Genomic DNA, 21,934 nt, shown 5'->3' on the forward strand with positions numbered 1-21,934 from the left:
CCTTAAATCTATCACTCTAGGTAACCATGGTGTAGCTTTGTGCGAAATTCTAAACAAGCATACCGGAAGAAATAGAAATAAGTTTACAAAATAATGAAATTATAATAACAGGACTAACCAGTTATGCATTAGAATTTCAATGGTATACTTTGACGTTTTATTACAATAAACTTAAATAAGGTTGTTTTCTTAACTAATGATTACGCCACAATGTTTGTTTTCGGACTTATCTTAAAGCTTCACAGGAAACTATGTTGTACAGGCACTTCCTGAGTAAACTATAGTTTGAAAAATAAATACGTTTAAATGCAAAGAAAGTTTTATATCGCTTAAGAAAAAAAATATTAGTAATATGCATGCACGACTGGAAGACCTTCAACAAAATTTGATTTTTTTTACATAATTTAATAAGCAGAAAGAAAAGTATAATTTTGTTTTTATGATGTACTGTTAATATGGTGGTAACACAAATAATAAGTATTTGATGATCACACGGTTGTTAACTTTGTTATACCATATATGTTTATTTAAAATTCACTTGATATCTGCGCATGGCGGCTCATTTAATGGCTGAGTTTTTCTCAAGAACAAAATTTTAGTCCGTAGCTCTTGAGACCTTGTTTGTTTTTGAATTTTGCGCAAAGCTACACGAAGGCTGTATGTGCTAGCCGTCCCTAATTTAGCAGTGTAAGACAAGAGGGAAGGAAGCTAGTCATCACCACCCACCGCCAACTCTTGTGCTATTACTTTACCAACAAATACTGGAATTGACTGTCAAATTATAACACCCTCACGGCTAAAAGGAATGTTTAGTGTGATAGCGATTCGAACCCACGACTTTCGGATTACACGTCCAGCACCTTAACCACCGGGCCTCTATTCGCTGCTAAAAGAGTAGTCCAAGAGTTGGTGGTGGGTAGTGATGACTACCTGCTTTTCTTGGGCTACTCTTTTCTTCTTTTTCCCAGAAAAAGTGAAGTTGACTGTCACATTATAACGCCCCTACGGCTGAAAGAGCAAGTATGTTGTGTGCGACGGGATTCAAACCCGCGACTTTCAGATTACGTGTTGATCACCCTAATCACCTTACCATGCCGGGCTAATTTGAGATCTAATTACAATTATGAATTCGAGAGGTGAAATACTTTAGATGTGTGTATGTGGCCGCGTCTCTTAAATCGATTTATTCTAATCCTATATGAAAGGGTTTCAGTTTGAGAGGGACTAGAATGATTCGGTGGTTAAGGCCCTCGACTCGTAATCTGAGGGTCGCGGGTTCGAATCCACGTCACACCAAACATGCTCGCTCTTTCACCCGCGGGGGCGTTATAATGTTATGGTCAACCCCACTATTCGTTGGTAAAAGAGTAGCCCAAGATTTGGCAGTGATGACTAGCTGCCTTCCCTCTAATCTTGAGCTGTTAAATTAGGTACGGCTAGCGCAGATAGCCCTCGTGTAGATTTACGCGAAATTCAAACGATGAAGACACGTTCCAAGTTTGATGACAATCGATCATTGGTTCGTTTGGTGCAAGCTTACTCACACGAAGTTCTGTAAGTTATAAACCCCAAACCACTGAATAAACACGTTTTTATTTATTTGTTTCTGTGCCAGATATGGCCTAATTGTTATCGTGTTGATCTGTGAATTTAAAATCCCATGATTCATTTATTACCCAAAAATATCTCGATTCGAACTTTGAGACTGTGCGAGCGTTATAAGAGTGGCGGTCAAAATGCAATATTTGGTCTGACAAGGTTTTAAAGAGATCACTAGTCTATCACTTTAAAGTTATAAACAGTTATCTTAAACAAAAGCAAAAAATGTTAATTTAATGGTACTTTTGTAACTTAAATTGGAGTCGGTATGGCTAGGTGGTTAAAGCACTCGACTCCCACTCTAAGAGACATGGGTTCGAATCCAGGTCCCCCCCAAAAATGCTCGTCATTTTAGTTGTGGGAGCGTTTTTACGTGACGACGAGTCCCACTATTCGTTGGTTTGATTGTTTTTGAAGATCGCGCACAGCTTCACGAGGGCTATCTGAACTAGCCGTCCCTAATTTAGCAGTGTAAGACTAGAGGGAAGGTAGCTCATCACCACCCACCACTAACTCTTGTGCTATTACTTTACCACCGAATACTGGAATTGACTGTAAATTATAACACCCTCACGGCTGAAAGGCATGTTTACTGGAACAGGGACTCGAGCCCACGACCTTCGGATTACAAGTCCAGCGCTTTAACCAACCACTTGGCCATGCCGGCCCTCCAGGCGCTTCTAAAAGAGTAGTCCAAAAGTTGGTGGTGGGTGGTGATGACAACCTACTTTTCTTCTAGTGATACACTGCAAAATTAGATACAGCTAGCAGAGATAACCTTCATGTAGCTTTGCGCGAAATTCCAAACAGTCAAATTGATCCAATGCAGCTTTATTTTTATATATTTCAGTAAATACTGAAACGTATCAATTAATCACAACACATTCGTTTCTATGTCTTTAAAATTTAAAATGTACTGTGTTTTCCAAAAAATCGCGCCAGCAATAGTTAGAATATGACTCGTTCTTTTAAAAAATATTTAGAAACAAAGAATAAAAAAAGAAGGCACAGTTTGTTAGCGATACTTTAAGCTGGTTTATATAAATCAAGTGTTTCAAATCTTGCACGTCAAATATTTTGTTGTGAGCGAAATTACTGTTTCGAAGATGGTTTTTGCTTTTTTTTCTGTTCACTTCTAGCCTCTCTTATTATTATCGAATAATACTAATATGTTTTTTTTTATTTGTACATTATGCAACATAGAACCAGTGAGAACATGTGATATTTTCCTTTGAGTGCAAAACTATACGATGGGGTATTTGTGCCGTGACCCCCTTGGTGATTTGGCCTCGAAATTTAGCAACATCCGGTTACTGCCGAATTACCATGCGGCGAAGAGTACGTGTCAGAATAACAAGAAATTGACATGGTTCGTAATATAATGACTAATCCATCAGCAACTCATACAGTTCAGGTGCCCAAAATGACGTTTAATGGGTTGTAATCCTTCCAGCCAGTTTTAGATGCCAGTGAAAATTGAGATCATTGGTGAATTTATATGAAAGTTTAACATTAACATGAAACATTAAAATCTCAGGTGATTCGTGAGAAGCTATTCATATGATACGAAATCTGTAAGATAGACTGATATTACTGTAATAGTAAGAATCAAACACTATTAATAAATATTATTTTAGCAAATTCGAGCCAAAAAATAATCATCCCTTAGGCTAGTAAACTTATTTAATAAGGCTTAACTTGAAATTTCTTTAATCCTTCCAACAGGAAACAGAAAGAGATTATGTTTATCTTTATATTGTAAGCAATTCATTTTAAATAAACTAAAACACCGATAATAACTTAAAAACTATAAAGAAAAACTAAAGTAAACAATATTCACTGACAAAGGATTTCGTTATCTCATAAAACGAGTGTTTGTGTTTTCTTATAGTAAAGCCACATCGAGCTATCTGCTGAGCCCACTGACGGGAATCGCACCCCTGATTTTAGCGTTGTAAATTCGTAGACCTACCGCTGTACTAGCGGGGGGGGGGCTCTCCTAAAATAAACAGTGAGGCATCAACTTGGAGAGACGTGAAAATAATTTGTGATAATTACTTGATATAAGGTCCACTTTCATGCACTTAACGTTTTATGTTTTTCTAACTATTTTCATCACTCATAACTAATATCTTTGTACAGAATTCTACACAAAGTGAAACAACAAATTGGATTATAGAACGTGATAGTGTAACATCAATGAACACACTAAATAGATAAGTTAAAAATACTAGTTTAAGTTGTTGTTGTTGTTTTGAATCAAGCACAAAGCTACACAATGGGCTATCTGTGCTCTGCCCATCACGGGTATCGAAACCAGGATTTTAACGTTGTAAGTCCGCAGACATACCGCTTAGCCACTGGGGGGCTTATATATTAGTTTAATTAATTCACTTTGCTAAAACTGTATTAATAATATATCTCTTTTACTCTAAATAGTTTTAAAATATTATTGAATTAATTTCAGTATTTGTTTGTTTGTTTTGAATTTCGCGCTAAGCAAATCGAGAGCTATCTGTGCCAACCATCCCTAATTTAAAAGTGTAAGACTAGAGGGAAGGCAGCTAATCATCACCACCCACCGCCAACCCTTGTGCTACTCTTTTACTAAAGAGTAATGGGATTAACCATACCTTTATAAAGCCCCAATGGCTGAAAGAGCGAGCATGTTTGGTATGACGGAGATTCGAATCTGCGAACCTCGGATTACAAGTCGAGTGCCTTAACCACCTGGCCATGCTGGGCCTAATTTTAATATAATTAACTATTTGTTAACAAAAAACATGATTATTAAAATATTGTTACATAAGAATAATTTATGAAGTTTAAGATAATTAATAAAATTGTTTTATTTCTTAAATATTACACTAAAAACTTAAAACATAGCAGCGTCTAACATAAAAATAGTAACAAACGAAAACATATATATGCAAAAACGGCTCGTTTGGGCTGAGAAAACACTTTACATAGAAGAGCGAACAACGTTTCGACCTTCTCAGCCCAAACGAGCCGTTTTTGCATATATATTTCTCAACAAGTGGGTTTCTCGTCATCACTGAAACGAAAACATACTGACTGAATCTGAGAAGGTAGTACATTATTGAAAGTTGCAAAAATTAGTGAATACTTTAATTTTCAAATAATACCATTTCGAATCAACTCAGTTAAAAAAGACAATAAGTTTGATAAAATAGGAAATAAATACTACTGAGAAGAATTTGAGAAAATATTCAAGCTTTATTTCTAATTTTTGTACGAAAACAGTTCTCACTTAGTGAAAGTAATTGTTTGAAAGGGTAGTCAGTGAACCTACTCTTGATTAAGATGGGATGTTACAATAGTTTAATGACGTTTTATGCTATTTTCACGGTCTCTAATTTATTAGCGTCTAAAGACATTTTTTAAATTCATAGCAAATTCATGTTTTATAACTTTTTTCTAAAACTAAACATTTACATTTTATTATTTCATCTATAACTACAAATTTATATTTTAACATTTTTCTGAAACCCTTTTAATTTGTAATCAAATTTATGACATTTACAACCAGTTAAATAATACTTTTAAAACACTTCACAAATGATTATATTCTAAAAGAAACCTCGAATTTTTGTATTATTCTGAATTTTTTTTTCATGGATCTTATTAGATATAGTTGTATTACTTGTAACTTATCTCCAATTCCAATTCACTTCCAACAATTCGAAAGTTTTGATGTAGTGTGTAGAGCGCCATCTGTCTATACTATTGTTTTTTTTTTTTTTTTGTAAATTAAACTTAAAACTTTTTAAATACCACTGGAATATATACATTTTAAAGTTCGAATTCAAGAAATCTAGAAAATTGTTTATTATTTTTGACTTCTTAAAACATAAAAGGCAATTAATTAAATACGCTGTATCTATTTATCAGAGTCCAGTGACGTTGCTCAGAGGCGGTCTTTTTCAAACACGTCTCAAGCCGCGCGTCTGCTGTTGTTGGTAGTTTAGTAGGGGTAGAACTTGGCTACGGGCTCTACGAACAAGAAGAGGTGAGAGATTTAGCCTAATGTTTGATGGAAATTATTATGATAAACTTGTACATAGGTTTGTGCAAATATATTATTTGAAATGAATTTTGGGTAATTAATGTAGGTATAAATCTCCATAGATACAGAAAATGTACGTTTTGTAATTGTAATATATACCAAAGATTTTAATGATGATGTGGCTACTTTACAAAAACAAGTTGTTTCCTTGTTTCGTTAAGAAAACACTCAGCAAACTAGCAAGTTAAGTTAACATAGATTTGTTGTTAGGCTGTTGTTCTTATAAATGTAAGTTACAATAGCTTGGATCTGTATTAGGTTAAGCTAAGCCTTATAATTTATAGCAGTGAAATGAAGTTTGGGTACTTATGTAAAGAGTGAATAGGCATATATTAAAGTCTTAAAGCCAAATGTTTTGGTCTGTTGTAAAGTTTGAAATAAATCGTTAATAGTTTAATAAAACAACAAACAAGCTTGAATGTCAGTTTTGGTGCATAAACTTCGTGAAATTTTAAAATCAATTTACTTTATGTGGTTATTAAATTTAGGTATGCATATTTTTGTATCGCTAAACATCACTTGAAATAAAACTTTTTTTTTGATGACAATTAATTTTGTAAAGTACCGGGTTTTGAACAACTCATTCCAGAATAGCTTCTAAATAATTATCAGTAACATTAAACTATTTCTAGTTCTGAGAGATACGTTGTTTCATTACTTTATTCTTATATTGCAAGATCAGAACAACTTTAAAACAGTTTTACTGATATCTGGATTTTGAGTATGTGTGTCGAGAAAACAACAGTTTGTAATATTTTAGCCAATAACATTAAATTGTCTAATAAAATGAATTGGATTGACTAATTTTTAGACTTAATACTTGAATTTATTAGTACAAAGTGATTCATTTAATGGTTCAGTACACTAACTAGCTTTTGATCAGTTAACTGATAGCTAGTTAAAAATGTTTTGGATGCTATAGATAATTGTTACTGTTTATTATCATAATTTGTTTTAAATCATGAATTTTAGCTGAGTATTCTTGAAGTTGTGAAATGAAGTCAATCAAATATCATCTGTTGACTAAAAGCAAAACTTCTTTAAACCATATTGGGTAATGAAAATAATAATACTTATTGTACCAAAACTTATATTAAGAATTTAATAAATTACATTTTTATTTTTCTGAATTTTTGTGAGATCTTATTGTACTGCTCTCTAGATCTAATGATGATGAATTAATACCTTTGTCGGCAAAACCATTTTAATAGTAAATGAAATATTTGTAAATATTGTAGTTGTCTTTTACCTCAATTCTGTATAGCCTTATGGAATTTGTTTATGTGGACTTGTTACTGAATCTGTTTTAAGTGTGTAGTTTTATTTATATCCAAAATATTACATGAACTGAAAGTTGTGTACATAAACCATATTAGTTGCTTGAAAGATGTTGAGAAATAACTGTACTATTAAGACAGAATTTTAAAATTTTGGTGATATTTCTAGAGTGTAGTCCATATTCTTAAAAAAAATTGTTCCATATTTAAAACATGACCAAATAAATAAATAAAATGTGTATATATATTTTTATTGTTTCTGATACTAAAGCATTTAAATTCCAAATAAGCAAAATTGATTTTTGGGGTACTTTAACAGAAGGAAAAAACCAAAACCATTGAGTTGCTTATTTGTGCAATTAAAGATTTTGGTGTTGTATGACACTATATATAGCTGTTTGAGGTAACTTTCCAGTTGGATAAAATGTCGCTTCAAGAAAAGAAAAAGTTGTCCCTACGATTCTGTCAGTCACTATCCTTCAGTTCCACCTCTGTAATGTCCCCCGTCACTGACTTGGCTGTGAACTTGGGCGAACTTTCGACAAGCAGGTATGGAAGACTTCATTCTGAGAATTCTGTAACTGTAAATTTATTATGTAACAGTTGTTGTTGTTATTATAATGAAAATATTTTAAGTTTCATCAACAAATTTTTCTACTTCTGTCATTCGAAACATGTTTTAATAGTACTTGTTTTCTACTTAAAATTTATATCACAGTAACAAGCCAATAAAACTAAATGACATTTCACTTTAAAATTCCAAGTTGTGATTAGTTTTTAAATCTGTAACATTTTATTATGAATACAAGACTAAAAGCATTAAAGCCACGTAGTTTTTAACTGTTAAAGGTAGAAGTATGTGAAGAACATCTTTCTAAAAGTTTTATAACATGAAGATATTGTACCATAATAGCTTTGTTAATGTCCACTTCTTTGCTTGGAGCTCAGACTTGAGATGTGCCACTTTCCAAGCACTTACTCTTCCAACTGAGTTAAGGGATTAATGTTGTATTTATTAATAAAGCAATGTTTTAGCAGTTCAAACCACTACACTGAATACAGAATAGTTTTAAAGATAGTATTTCATAAGTTTAATTATAAGCCCCCCCCTTTTTTTTTTGTTTTGCTTAAGTCTTTTTAACATTGTCTCTTGGTTTTGCACTTTTAATGGAATTGGGAAATCTAAACTAAAACTTCAGGAACTAGAATACTTAATATTGTATTTCTATACATGTAGCCACAACTTGAATATTCCAGGTAATCAAACTTCTAACATTTGATAGGATTACAAATTGCTGTTACTTAAGACTTACGAAAGACACTAACTTCCAGCTTACTCATGTTTGATGTGTATGTAGTGCATTGTTTATTTGTAAGCCTAATTATTTTTATTTCTAGTTGGGTATTAATAGCTTACATTTTTGCTGTTAACTGTAACTTTAAAACTACTGTTAAACAATTAAAATAAGTTTGGAATAATGAAGTTAGTTTTTTGACAGAAGTTTCAGGGGGGGATGATTTTTTTATTTTTAGTGGTGCTTCCACACCAAAAAGACGATTAGATGAAATTGGGGACACACCAGACAGAATAATTTTGGGATCAGTTTTGACTAAAACAGGTAAGGGCGACGTGCATGTCTTTCAGTTTTTTGTGTGGTATAAATACTATTGATATACATTTCATTTTGTAACTTTAGTTGTATGCGTATTATGTATTTTTAAATTAGTTAAACTGGTTAAGTTAAGTGTTTTTGTTTCGTACCTTTTAAATACCAATAACGTTTCCAAAGTCTATATATGTTACCATATAGATAAATAATAGAGCGAAATAGTGGACTCTGTTAGTCGTACATAACTGCACAATGGTATTAACTTTTATGTTCAAGGTTAGAAGTTATTACAAAACGTGAATGTTTCGGAACTTTCGACTTCGTTTTAACCTTATCTTTAGCAAGGGTGAAAATAACGCAAATGTATAAGGTTGACGTGCCACAGAAAATCTATTCTTCGTATGGTAACTAGAGGACTGTCCAATGAGAGGGTGGGAATCGGTTGGTGGAATGTTCTTTGTACGTTCAAAACCTGATGACCTTGGTGGGGGCATCGTCAGTTTCTCTTCGAATCATTGACCCCCATACGTGATCTTGCCCAGAGCACCTCTGGTGGTGTTACAAGTACATCAGTTTTACAGACCCAAGAGAATAAGATAGAGTTTGGAAACAGGAAACACTAGAGGGCATTACGTCGTACAACGTTGGTTTTTATTAAGGCGTATAATAAGCCACACAGACTGTAAACAAAAGTATTGTTGTTGTCAAAAGAAGTCCAGTTTATTAGTAAAGACAAAAGAAAATTGTTACTTTATACACAAAAAAAAAGTCTTTTGGACATCGTATGAATATCACAATTAAACAAACATTCGAACACTGCCTTCAGAAACGAAATTCATTTTGTTAAAGACAATTTCTCGCGAGCAAATAAAGACGAGTGACGCGCGCGGTTTGAAGCGTGCCGCGTGTTCAACAGCTAGCCTCACTTGTTCAAATCTCCCGCTTTTCACGCCCTAACCGTCACGTCCTTAGCTAGCCACCTGTCCCTTCAACGGTATGCTTGCATTTTTTACCTTATGAAGTATAAGGTTACACTAAGACCCAACTCTGGTAAGGAAGGCAGTGATTTTGTGCTTACCGAAGCTGATCGAGCTGCCACTCTGTTTTAGGCCCCTAATATTCTTTTTCCTGTTAAATTCTAACAGACCGTCGCGTGGTTTTACCTTAGAAGCTTCACGGTGCTTTTTACGCCACCTACAATTTTAACAACATACATTTGCAGTACCTCCTTTACCTATATATAAAAAAAAAAAACACTAAAAACTGTAATACTTAAAGCGTGAATGAAATTTGTGATGAAGGAACCCACTTGAAGTAAAAATGTATTTTAAAGACGGCTGGTTTTAAGGCGTGCGACTTGTAATCTGAGGGTCGCGGGTTCGCATCCCCGTCGCGCCAAATATGCTCGCTCTTTCAGCCGTGTGGACGTTATAATGGTACAGTTCATCCAACTATTCGTTGGTAAGAGTAGCCCAAGAGTTAGCGGTGGGTGGTGATGACTAACTGCCTTCCTTCTAGTCTTACACTGTTAAATTAGGGACGGCTTTGCACAGATAGCCCTCGAGTAGCTTTGTGCGAAATTCAAAAACAAACAACGCCACCCGCTAGTACAGCGGTATATCTCCGGATTTACAACACTAAAATCAGGGGTTCAAATCCCCTCGGTGGGCTCAGCAGATAGCCCATGTTGCTTTGCTATAAGAAAACACACAAACAAACAAAAGACGGCTGGTATGTATATTAAAACTTTAAAGTACAGAACAACCAAAATTAAACCAATATAAAGGAACACCTTTATACCTATATTAATTAATAACCTAACATCTAACTGTAACGACCCCTGCAATCTCGTATTCGTTCACACACTCGTCCCTAAGGCATGTATATGTCCAGCAACGGTCAGTTGCAAACTCTTAACTAGAAGATGATCTCAGAAGGTACTTTTAAAATAGTTTCTACCCGTCTTTAGAAAAGATTTCTGAATGGGTGAAAGTAAACCTAATCATTCTTGTATTTACCGATGCTGTCTTTCGGTGACAAGGTACTAGAAAGTGTCTTAACTTTGAAAATACTTGGTTCAGATATCAGAGGAGCGAATGCCCATACGTTATTCCTGAACTTTCATCCTAAAATAAGTTCTCACATAATCCGTGTTATTTTAGTAAGAAAACAGGAAGTGGGTCTACATTCTGTGTCAGTTTGTGCTGTCCCAAATGTATCTCCGCCTCAGTTTCCAAAGGAAGATATAAATAAAACTTTCAGAAACGTTGAGAGAACGTCAGTCGTCGAAACGAAAACAAAACATTTTGGGTATGATATTAACAACTTACTAACTGTGTGTAAAAACACTGTACTTTGTGGAATACTAATGCCCTGTTTAGCATTAAGGGGGTAGAATTCTACGTTGGTATTTGGTGATTTTTAAAAATATTTCCTTAGTACTCTCATATATACATTTTCTAAAGTTTGCTGGGGTATGGCACGAGTTAATTTCAGCAAAGTTACCCAGTTTTAACAAAATATTTGAACTGTATCTGTAAAGTAGAAAAGTTATTGGAATATATTACATACTGTTTACAGAGGTCATCCGTATGTATCTTAACCTCATGTAACTAGATATGGCTCATTTCGACATTTTCATAATTGCCTCCATCTGTCTGTTTCGGGAAACAAGCTGTAAAACATGGATGTTTTGCTAGATGAATCCTAAAAGGTCTAATTCGAATGGATAAATAATCGACAGCCATTTTGTTTTTCTCTAGACGATTGCACAACAAAGTGATTAGTTATTTTACTGGAACTTTAGGCAAAGTAGACGTTGTAGGTTTGAGAATCTTAATGTACTACAACTGCGTAGCACGGTAACCTTTGCATCAGACGAATGGTTTGTGTTGTATGGTTCAGAACAGTGGAAGCGGGAGGCCCATGCTCCAATTTATAACAGTACCTTTTTAAGCATGAAATTGCAGTGTTTCTTGCTAATTATCTCGCAATTGTATCGTGTAAAAGTATGTAATGGGTACATTTTTGGTCTTTGAATCAATAATAAACAAAATAAATAAATAAAACCGAAATTAAGAGTAACAAACTTTATTCTTACCATCAAAGTTCATATGTCATGCTGTGCTGTAGCCTACAAAATGCACAATTATTTTCGGCATTTTACTGACGTCATGACAGAACAAACCGCAACGTTACGCATCCCTTATGTGACGCCATTTTTGTCTATTTGCTGACAGCACACTACTGGACAGTGGTGCGAGTGGTTAAAGCAGATAACCCCGCTTTTAGGGAAATTATCTCCCACATTGCTAGGTATTCGGCCTTTTCTTATTCCCCTTAAAATTAAAGGAAAGCTTAGTTTCGTGCTTGATAATGGATAAGATCTCGCGTGGAAAGTGATTTATTCCGTACATTTATGACGATTTGAGACATTTACAAATAATTATATTTATAACCTTGTTGGGGGAGGTGCACCTGTGAACAAAGATAAAGGAAATAAAAACCTTTACACACCAAGCCAACCGAGACTTGTTCTCTAGTTGCATAGAGGCCCGGCCGTTGGCACTTCTGTTTCCTGCCGATCATTTCGACCAAAGAAACGTGAATATTTTTAACTTCCTGTCTTTATAAAAGAACGAGAGAAACCAAGTATCTAGAACAAACTCTTCTGGCACTCTGCCAACTTCGATCAGAACTTTGCAGGAGAGGTCAGAGAGGGGTCTTAAGTTACTTCTAATAAGTAACACCATGAATTTTATTTCTTAGCATTCGTCGACTCGCCAACGCCAGTAGATTCGCCGATGTTACAAGAAAGGTAAGTCAAATCCAATATTCTAATAGATTCGGACTTTTCCACTAATTAAGTTCCGTTATGAAAATTTTGTAAAGTTGAGTAAATTAACATTTTCCATTCATTATTCAGAAAAAAACAGAAAATCATTCATAATTATTTTGAAGTACAGGATAAAATTATTCTTAATGTATAATTCAACGTTTTTTTTTAGGTTTTGAACACGGAACTTATTTCACTTAATCCAGAAAATGTGTTGTGTATTTTAATTAACTGGATATTTCGGATAAACACACAAACTTGGTGTTCAACTTGAGAGAATTTAAGTATCTTTCAAACAAACCAGTTTTTTTACAGGTGTATTAATTCCAGATGGTACTAAGTGTGTATTGTCACTAGATCTATGTGGACAAATGACGTTCATTTCTTGTTTTATTGAACGTCTGGCGATTCAAAATATTTTTGCTCGAAGTCACAAGGTCAACTGTACAGCACTAACGTGGTAAGGTAGAAGTGATGGTCGATTTTTCCAGCAGGAAGTGTGTTTCAAACATATTCTATTGTTGCTCATCAAGTCAATTGCATTATCTTGGAACTGACGTGTCACGTGACCGTGAATGTGCACAAGACCTAAGAATATTTAAACTTGGTTTTGAAGAAATGTGCGACTAAAACTTGTAATTTGTCAAGTGTCCTTTGCTGACTACTTGGGAGGCCTTCTGCTCCCACGAACACTGTCCTCACCTCACTACATCTAAACAGCAGCAAGGACACAAGGCTGTTATTGTAAGATATATTTATCATTAGATGGGCAGTAGACTCGCATTAACTGGAGTAACTAAAACCGTTCCAGAATATTAAAGTTACTAATAGAAATCCAATTCATCACAAAGACAAGCATTAATGTACAACTATAGAAATGGCATATTTTCTGGTCATCAAAACATTGTATTACTGTACACATGGTATATACGGTCTTTATGTAACATTGCAATGCTTAAATATGCAACGAAAATAAGTGGATTTTCACTGCTTTCCTAGTTAAATTCTTTCTTTTTTCTAGGAATGCATTTCATTACGTTAAGGGTAACACTAGTTTTATGGTGGAACTGGAATAAGTTAATAGTTATATGAACTCGCCAATACTCGCACAATAGAATGGTTGCTAGACACCCACATAATGTTTTGTACTTTTCTTTCCAAGTGCCGAGTCTCGGGGCTTCTGACGCTAAAATTCGGATTTCGTTTGTGTACGAATGCGTTATTTCTGATAAGTTTCCGCTGTAAGCTGAGCAATTTCGAAACCGAAAGATGGACATTTTTCTTCATATCCACTTTTCGCTCGATTATAGGTTGTTTTTTTATCAAAGACAAATTGAACTTGCATCTTTTTCTGACGTCATAAATAAGTGTCCGCTTATATTCCAGCACGTGCAAAAAAGTGTTTTATAACATTAAATCGTAGCGTTGATCATATTTCTTTTGTATGGCTCGCATTGAGTTAGGGGCGTTCTAAGTAACACCCCCTTCACAAAAAAGTGCTTACATATTCAGAAAAATCTGCTAGTCAAACGAGTAAGTGAGGAATTTCATTGGTACAAATATAGGGTAATAAAAGGTGGGTAGGGTGGTTAGTTTGTATATTAACAAGTTCATAAAGATACACCTATTATAGGAGGACCTTCAGATAATTTAGGTATGGAGTATAGACGATAGTGTAATCGTTATCTATTAAGAAAACAAAACAAAAGCACGATCAAAACATTTTGTACAGAAGAACTGGACTGTTTGCCAACTGACTTGAGCCCTTTTATTACGTGTTTGAGAATGGTTGAAAGAATTCCTAGCGTAAATGTTATCACACATTAATTACTTTCAGTCGGTCGTTTGCGGGTTCGGGGATATTTTATCACGCGATCATTTTGTGCAAGAGCAGGAAGACGCCATTTTGTGTCATGCTAGTTCGTGTATTTTACTATATAAAAGTGATTAACTATATGTTTGGTCTTTGTTTTTTGTTTTTTTTTAATTTCGCACACAGCTACACGAGGGCTGTCTCCGCTAGTCGTCCCTAATTTAGCAGTGTAGAAGAAAGGTAGCCATTCAACACCACCCACCGTCAACTCTTGGGCTACTCTTTTACCAATGAATAATGAGATTGATTGTAACATTATAACGTCCCCACGGCTGAAAGGGCGAGCATGTTTGGTGGGATGGGAAATCGAACCCGCGACCCTAAGATTACGAGTTGAGTGCCTTAACCAGCTGGTCATGCCGAGTCTTATGTGTTTGTGTGTGGTATAGCATTGATCAACCACAGATGGTTCTACTTTTTTGTTTAAATTCTTTTGTTTATGAATTGAAAGACAGAGTACTTAATTAGTTAAATGAGTCAATTAATACTTCTCACAAAACGGTATCCAATTAGCATCTAATGAAATCGTTAAGGATGTAATAAAGAAGGGAACATCATGTAACGTTGTAATTTATACAATTTCTTTACTTCCTGTGTAATGGTAATCACGTTTTGTAATTCATTATAACCAGACATCATTTTGTTAGTTCTTTTCCTGGTAACTACAAACAAAGCAGAATAATCTTAACTATCAAAACAGCTGTTGATAACGAAGATATGACTTTGTAGGGTTATGATTCACTTGCCCCTTCACCTTTCACCGGGAGACTGATGTGTTACTTCAAAACGTGGGCGAAACTGAAAGTCTAAACGATTACACATCTTTGTTATTTTTAGTGTTCGAACAGTAGTATTTTCGATGTTTTATTCCCAAATTCGCAGTGTACGAGTAGGTTTGATTCTCGGTTGTTGAATTGTGTATATATACACACACACTTCACCATTACCATTGGAGACCACGTGTGGCAAAATACGTGGGTAGCAGTAGGGGGTAGTGGAATTCGGTATTGATAAGTTATCCCACTTTATTTTTAAGCATTTCGCATACAAAAACGTAACAAAATATTCTACGTAGATAGAAATTACTGAGAAGTATCGCGCTCGGTGATTAGATTTTAGTGAAGTGGCCCAGCATGGCCTAGCGCGTAAGGCGTGCGACTCGTAATCCGAGGGTCGCGGGTTCGCGCCCGCGTCGCGCTAAACATGCTCGCCCTTCCAGCCGTGGGGGTGTATAATGTGACGGTCAATCCCACTATTCGTTGGTAAAGAGTAGCCCAAGAGTTGGCGGTGGGTGGTGATGACTAGCTGCCTTCCCTCTAGTCTTACACTGCTAAATTAGGGACGGCTAGCACAGATAGCCCTCGAGTAGCTTTGTGCGAAATTTCCAAACAAACAATTAGTGAAGTGAACGGGGAGAATATGAAGTTGGGTTAGTTTGGGACATTAATTTGTGGGGGGAAGGGCGTTACTTCAAATCCTACCTGTACCCTCCGCCAGCGCCAGTCGTGGAACAGTTTTACAATGAAAATATTTCTTTTTAAGAGACTAAAACTTTTGATCTTTAAACCAGTGGGAGTGAATGGTCTTAAGTAATAGTAAACGTCAACTCCCTTTGGTCATCTTTAACTTGTACTGGCCAGTTCCTCTAAAATGACCCACATTATGATTTGTGCCCCGGTGTTGGATGTTTTTATTATGGCAAAGATTATCTTTTTCTCTTCCATGAATTTATATTTTCATCTAAGGTTTGGATATGCTGTGTACGGTTCCCGCAGTCCTTCCTTCTGATATATCATTTTTTGTAACTTGTAGTTTTTCTAGACTTTACACGGACAAACACGTGTATTCACATATCTTTCAAACAATTGATTTCGTTAGTTGTTAATAAACGATTGAGTCGAGTATAAAACAATAACGAATTTAATATTGCAATGTTTTTATCGATGCAGGTTATGAACTTACTTTCATCACTGGTGGGTCTAACCAGTTTCTACGTCATTCGTAATTTGAATCGTGGGTCTGTTTGTAAACGTATATATCGCTGTGTTTTATAGCTCCACGACTTTTACGATAGTTTGCCTTTCTTGTGGTGTCTTGTACGTAGAAACTTAGGGGACGTTCTTGATGTGTGGTGTTTATGGTTTGCGAAAAGTTTGATTTAAAAAAACAAACAAACATGAATTACGCTACCGTCTGAGAATGTAGTTGTAGGGATAACTCTGTAGTCTTTGTATGTGGTCATTGACCGTTATACGACGATATGGTGCATCAGAGCAGCTGTTAACTAGGGGAGAGAAGTTGCCATAGTGATGATGTAACAGATGTAGTGTGCACGTGCTCCTGGATGGATCTGTAGCACAAGCTTTCAGAGGATTGTCAGTGAAAACTTGTACATTTTTTTTTTCTTAACTTATTTTAGTCGATGTTTTGTTATTCGATTTTAGAACTGATGAGATAGTGTATTTTGAGAAACACTTTTACTATTCATTCTTTTATCCTTTCATTTAAATATTAATTAGCTGAAACGACTGCCCAGGGTGATGGTTTAAAGTCATGAGGAAGCGAAGCATGAGCATATGTTTTTTATTGTTCAGCAATATCTAATATCATGCCACTCGCAGGGTGGTTCTGGTAATTTAATTTTTACAAATATTTATTTCAGACTTGGAAGAGGTAAGTTTGAGGTTCTGGTAAGAATATCCACGTGCTCTTTTAATTATTATTATTATTATTATTATTGGACATCCACCTTGAGGTCGCTTATCGTAAAACGTGAATTAACGGGAAGAAAAACTTGTCCCCCCCCCCTTCGTGCTAAAAACTGAGCTTCAATACCCGTGGTGGGCATAGCATAGGTAGTCCATTGTGTAACTTTGTGCTTAACTGCAAACATCATATTACTTGTTACGAATATTTATATAATCTTTAGCAAAATTTCGAGCGTGGCTTAGTTTCCTAGCGTGCCCAGACGGTAAATACGAGGCTTCATTGTTCGCAACCTGTTATTGCAAAGATGTGCTTCGCTCTTTGGGGCCTTGAGAACGTTATAAGAGTAAAGTTCAAAACTCTTCAACCAGTCCGACTAGAGAAGCCTATGAGTTGGCGTTGGGTTTCGTTGGCTAGTTGTCTTTAGTACGTTGGTTCAAGTTTAGGGCCAAGTGTGTAGCTTATAGCAGCCAAAGTTTAGTCATAATGAACGTGAAGTAATGATTACAGAATACCAGTTGTTGTATCTGGATTAAGCTGCTAGTCTCAGAGTTGGCTCTTCGAACTTGTGGGATGGAATCCAGAAAATGGCAGTTTCATTCTGCGGGTAATTTTAGTGACGTACCAGTCCGCGTGGCTGGCATCACGTAACGGTTTAGCTGACGCACCCATAGTTTGTTGTTAAAAGAATCCAGTGGCCATGTTGTCAGATTCCTGTACGAAACAATGGCTTCGTTATCGGCATTTACTTGGTTATTTCTGTGCTGGGTTGTAAATCTTTTCCCCTTCCTTTAACTCTAGCCCTTGCTTTTATCAAAATACACGAATATAAGTATTGTAGGTAAAGTACATCAATCAATACGTTAGCTCTTAGCTTTAAACGGCAGCTGCTTTTAATCCGTTATGATTACTGTTTTATGTTCAGGGTGGACTGAGTCAGTCGTGTTTAGAATTATTTTTTGTGCCCTTGTGATAGCAGCCCTTTCATAATCAGGCGTGTTTTTAACGACGAGACCTTAATCAGGTGTATTTCAGATGTAAGGCCCTTCATTAATCAATGTTTTAAGGTCCTGCTATGATATATATTTCAACTTAAAACAGTTACGTTCTTGAACCGTATAAAATGTAAATGAAAGAACGTTCAGTCGAGTGCATTTTCCGAAATGCTAGTCTTGAATCATTTTTCTAAAGCGGATACATTTTAAAAACAAATTATGATTTTTCGTGATGAGGAGAAACCCACTTGCAGTAAAAATGTATCTCAGAACGGATGGTATGGGTATTAACACGATTACTAATAAAGCAGAGAACGTTTAAACCGTGTTTATTAGTAAAAGTATAAATACACATACCAGCCGTCCTGAGACATAGATTCAGTTATGATTTTTATATTTGTTTACTACACCCTTGTATTCACGCTACTAGTTGTATGTAAATCTTTGACACCCAGTACTATTCGCAGTAATACTTTGTTTCTGTATGACCTAGTGATCCGGGTACTTGCAATCTATAGGGTATAAAGTTAGAATCCCGTCACCCAACATGCTCACCTTTTCAGCTTTGGAGGGCGTTATAATGTTACGCTTAATCTTACTATTCGATGATAGAGTAGCCCAAGAGTTGACGGTGTTTGTTGATTAGCAGTCTTTTCTCTCCTGTCATTTCTAAATTATGGACAGCGAGCGTAGATAACTCGCGAATAGCTTTACGCGAAATTGAAACAAAAATATACTTATCAGTTTATCGTAAATGAACCCCCACCACAGACATTGAAACGTGTATTTTCAATTTGACTGTTTTGTTTGAAACGATAATTGTTGGGTTTACAGTACTGGTCTTGTATAAACGTTTCGCATACGTTGTGTCCATTTTATACACTTTATAAGAGAGTTGGTAATATCGAATATGATATTACGTTTGCAAGAACAATGTTTGTGTATTTCCATGGTAGTAATTTGTTAATCAGCTAGTTGCAATAAATAAAACTATTCGCTCTTTCTTAAAAAAAAATATCGGTATACCTCTACTAGCCAATCGGAAATTATCGGTATACCTCTACTAGCCAATCGGAAATTATCGGTATACCTCTACTAGCCAATCGGAAATTGCGTTTACCAGAGCCCTTTTCATGTCCTACCTTGTTTACTTTTGTTTAAGTATTAGAACGCATCACTGTTTTTTCTGGCAATTTAATATTATATTAGTGACTTTGCGCAATTAAACACCATTTTTTAAGCTAGATTCTCACGTTTCGTGTTTATCAGTTTAGACCAAATTTGAAGGAACTTCGAACTCGCCATTTCGGTAAGCAATGGGAACTCATCTTGGCGCATGTAATATAACCATGAACATCGAACATAAAAACAAAAGGCGTATTAACCCATTTTTTGTAATTTATTAAAGCATTAGCCTACATAATGTAGTAATGACACCCACAAAATAATTAGGGTTACACTGTTCCCTAAGTGTTTACCTAGTATTAAGATAGATCATTGTAACAGTAAAGTTCAGCGTCATATATATGAAAACCAGTTATTTAACTTGCATATATATCCGTACTTACGAACATTTGGAAAAAAAAAACATTTTTAAGTAAACTCTTAATTTGAATTTTACGTTGTTAGCAACAGTATAATATTTTTGGTAAAAGACTTAAGTTTTTGTGTATAGAGCTTCGTTTCTATCGGGTTTTATCTTGACCGTAGAAGTTATTTTTTTTTATCTTTCGTTCGGTCAGCGGTAAGCATATGGACTTACCACGTTAAAATCCAGGGTTTGATTCACCGCTCTGGATAGAGCACGAGCCTGTTGAAACATCAGTCAACTTAATTAGCACTGATCGATTTTTTTTTTTAATACGTCAGTTTATAAGTACGTACTTACGAGTGTGTGGGAGTGTTATGTTCGTATCCTTGTTTACGTCCGCGTGTTTGTGAAATAGCGAACAAAGTTATGTTTCTTTTTAAATCTCTATCTTACCATTTTAAGTTTCATGTGAACATTATGAACAAAGACACGTCCGTTATGGTGTATTTTACCCCATCTGCTCTACCCTACTGCCTGTTAATAACCAAGTCGTGGACTTTTGACCCCTGTGCTGTCAGATATGAAATAATGTCCGTGAGCAGGCTGGGGTCGACTCTAGTCTCAGTGAGGGGAAGATGAAGGTCGATGATCATTTCGAAAGGCGGGGAGGGGTGGAAGACGGTTTGTTATTATATGTGGGAGACATTTCGTTTTTGTGTTGAATTCTGTCCACGTCTCACGCCCAATTGTCGCTCTGAAATTAACTCTTGTGTTTAACCGAACACAAGTAACTAATAGTACGTATGTTGTTCATAGACACGAAACAATGAACAATATAATCATGTTCATGGAACGTTATCAGTTTTACAATTTTTGTTCTCTTGAAATGAACTATAGTTGAAGTTATCACACACACACACACACACACACACACACACACTAAATATATTACAGTAGTATTATCGTGGTCTCTTCCATAAATAATTATTAAAAACAGTTCTCGTTAATAATGTTGATAATATGTCGCCCACTGTCTTCTTCGATTTTGTTTGTTTTAGGTATTTTTGTAAAACCGTCCTCAGTTGCAAAAGCTGTCTAGCCCAAATTCTCAAATGGCTCAGCGGTTGATCCGAAGGCTTATAACGTTAAAACCCTACAATCTCTTGATGGGCACAGCACGGATGACCCATTGTGTAGTTTGTTTTGAGCTTAAACAAACAAAATGAGCAGTGTGGTTGGATAACATGGTACAGTTTGTCTTCCTGTGCCTTATAAAGCGAAGGTCATTTGTTATCTGTCAGGAAATACTTTACTATAATCACTGTTTGTGAAAAACAATATTTTTAACCTTTGCATTGTTGAAGGCACATTGTAAAAGTTCACGCGTATTTTCGTGTAGTCCTATCAAATTATCCGTAGTAAGACCAAAGATTTACTAGAGTAAATCTACACTTCGGATTCTGTGTTGATATTTTTATTATTAGTACCACGTGTAAATTCGTTATTTACAAGTTTTGTCATAAGCTGGTTTTGCCCCATCAGTCACGCTTATTAAGTTTTATTTTACCATTCAAGTTTTCCCAAAATTTAATATGCTGAGTTTTCAATTGCTCGAAATTCAAAATATACCACGTGTCTTCAAATAACAATGCAACTAAGATTTGGAAGTTCGTGATGATAGCAAAACGTAAGGTTTATTGTTAACGATGTACTACTTTGTTCGAAACTATATTAGTTCACACTGTTGGTGAAAGTTATCGTGTTCGAACCATGCGTAGTTTTACACGAGATGATAAACATTTTTAATATATTCAAGTTTAAATGATATCTATTTTCAATGTGTTCAAAGCCTGGCTATTAAGTGATAAAAACGTCTCTCTGAAGCTGGAATAATAGCACATCTTATCACGTGGTGTGTAATGTATGAAGACAGTTGATTAGTTACAAAAGGGCTTTATTGCAGGAACTGTACATGATTTTAGTAAGCGTGCATTATGTTCTACAACAACGAATCCATGTAGTAAAGAAATGCTATGTATCGACGTAAGTATAATTTGGGACTTAGTTTTTCCAGACAAAAAATAAAAATCACTTTATTCCTTGTTTTTATTTTAGCAGAAAGATTAAAAACTAAATATTATTTGAAGATGATTATTAGAAAATGTACGGGAGTGTCTCCAACCAACCTGAACAGGAGAAGGAATATTGACCATAATTCCAAGTGTACTATATGCATCTACACAAAGTAATCAAGGTTTAGTAAAACGTACAAAATTGTTATACATGGAAGATTGTGCATATTAAAATGTATTTGTACTACAGAAATGAATTCATAATGTCAGTATGTCTTGGACAGTGCCAAGTCAGAGTGCATGGAGATACACATGTGAAGAGAAAAAATATTTTTGCATGTTACACACA

At 35.3% G+C, this 21,934-nt stretch overlaps 1 protein-coding gene across 3 annotated transcripts in view; it reads left to right on the plus strand.

Annotated features, from left to right (window-relative positions):
• Positions 1–4,669: 4,669 nt before the first annotated feature.
• Positions 4,670–21,934, plus strand: part of LOC143257385 (M-phase inducer phosphatase-like) — a 32,968-nt gene continuing 15,703 nt past the window's right edge. Inside the window, exons 1-5 of one of the 3 annotated variants that reach the window (XM_076515973.1) lie at positions 4,670–4,688; positions 5,512–5,629; positions 7,379–7,512; positions 8,497–8,582; positions 12,342–12,390. In XM_076515973.1, coding sequence (XP_076372088.1) covers positions 7,388–7,512; positions 8,497–8,582; positions 12,342–12,390 — 260 coding nt within the window. In that variant the 5' untranslated portion in view covers positions 4,670–4,688; positions 5,512–5,629; positions 7,379–7,387. Of the gene's footprint in view, positions 4,689–5,511; positions 5,630–5,773; positions 5,915–7,378; positions 7,513–8,496; positions 8,583–12,341; positions 12,391–20,883; positions 21,557–21,934 lie in introns of those variants that run through there. The other 2 variants (XM_076515974.1, XM_076515975.1) reach the window with 2 other exon arrangements.

Source organism: Tachypleus tridentatus, chromosome 7 (assembly GCF_004210375.1).
Source record: "Tachypleus tridentatus isolate NWPU-2018 chromosome 7, ASM421037v1, whole genome shotgun sequence".
NCBI lineage: Eukaryota > Metazoa > Arthropoda > Merostomata > Xiphosura > Limulidae > Tachypleus > Tachypleus tridentatus.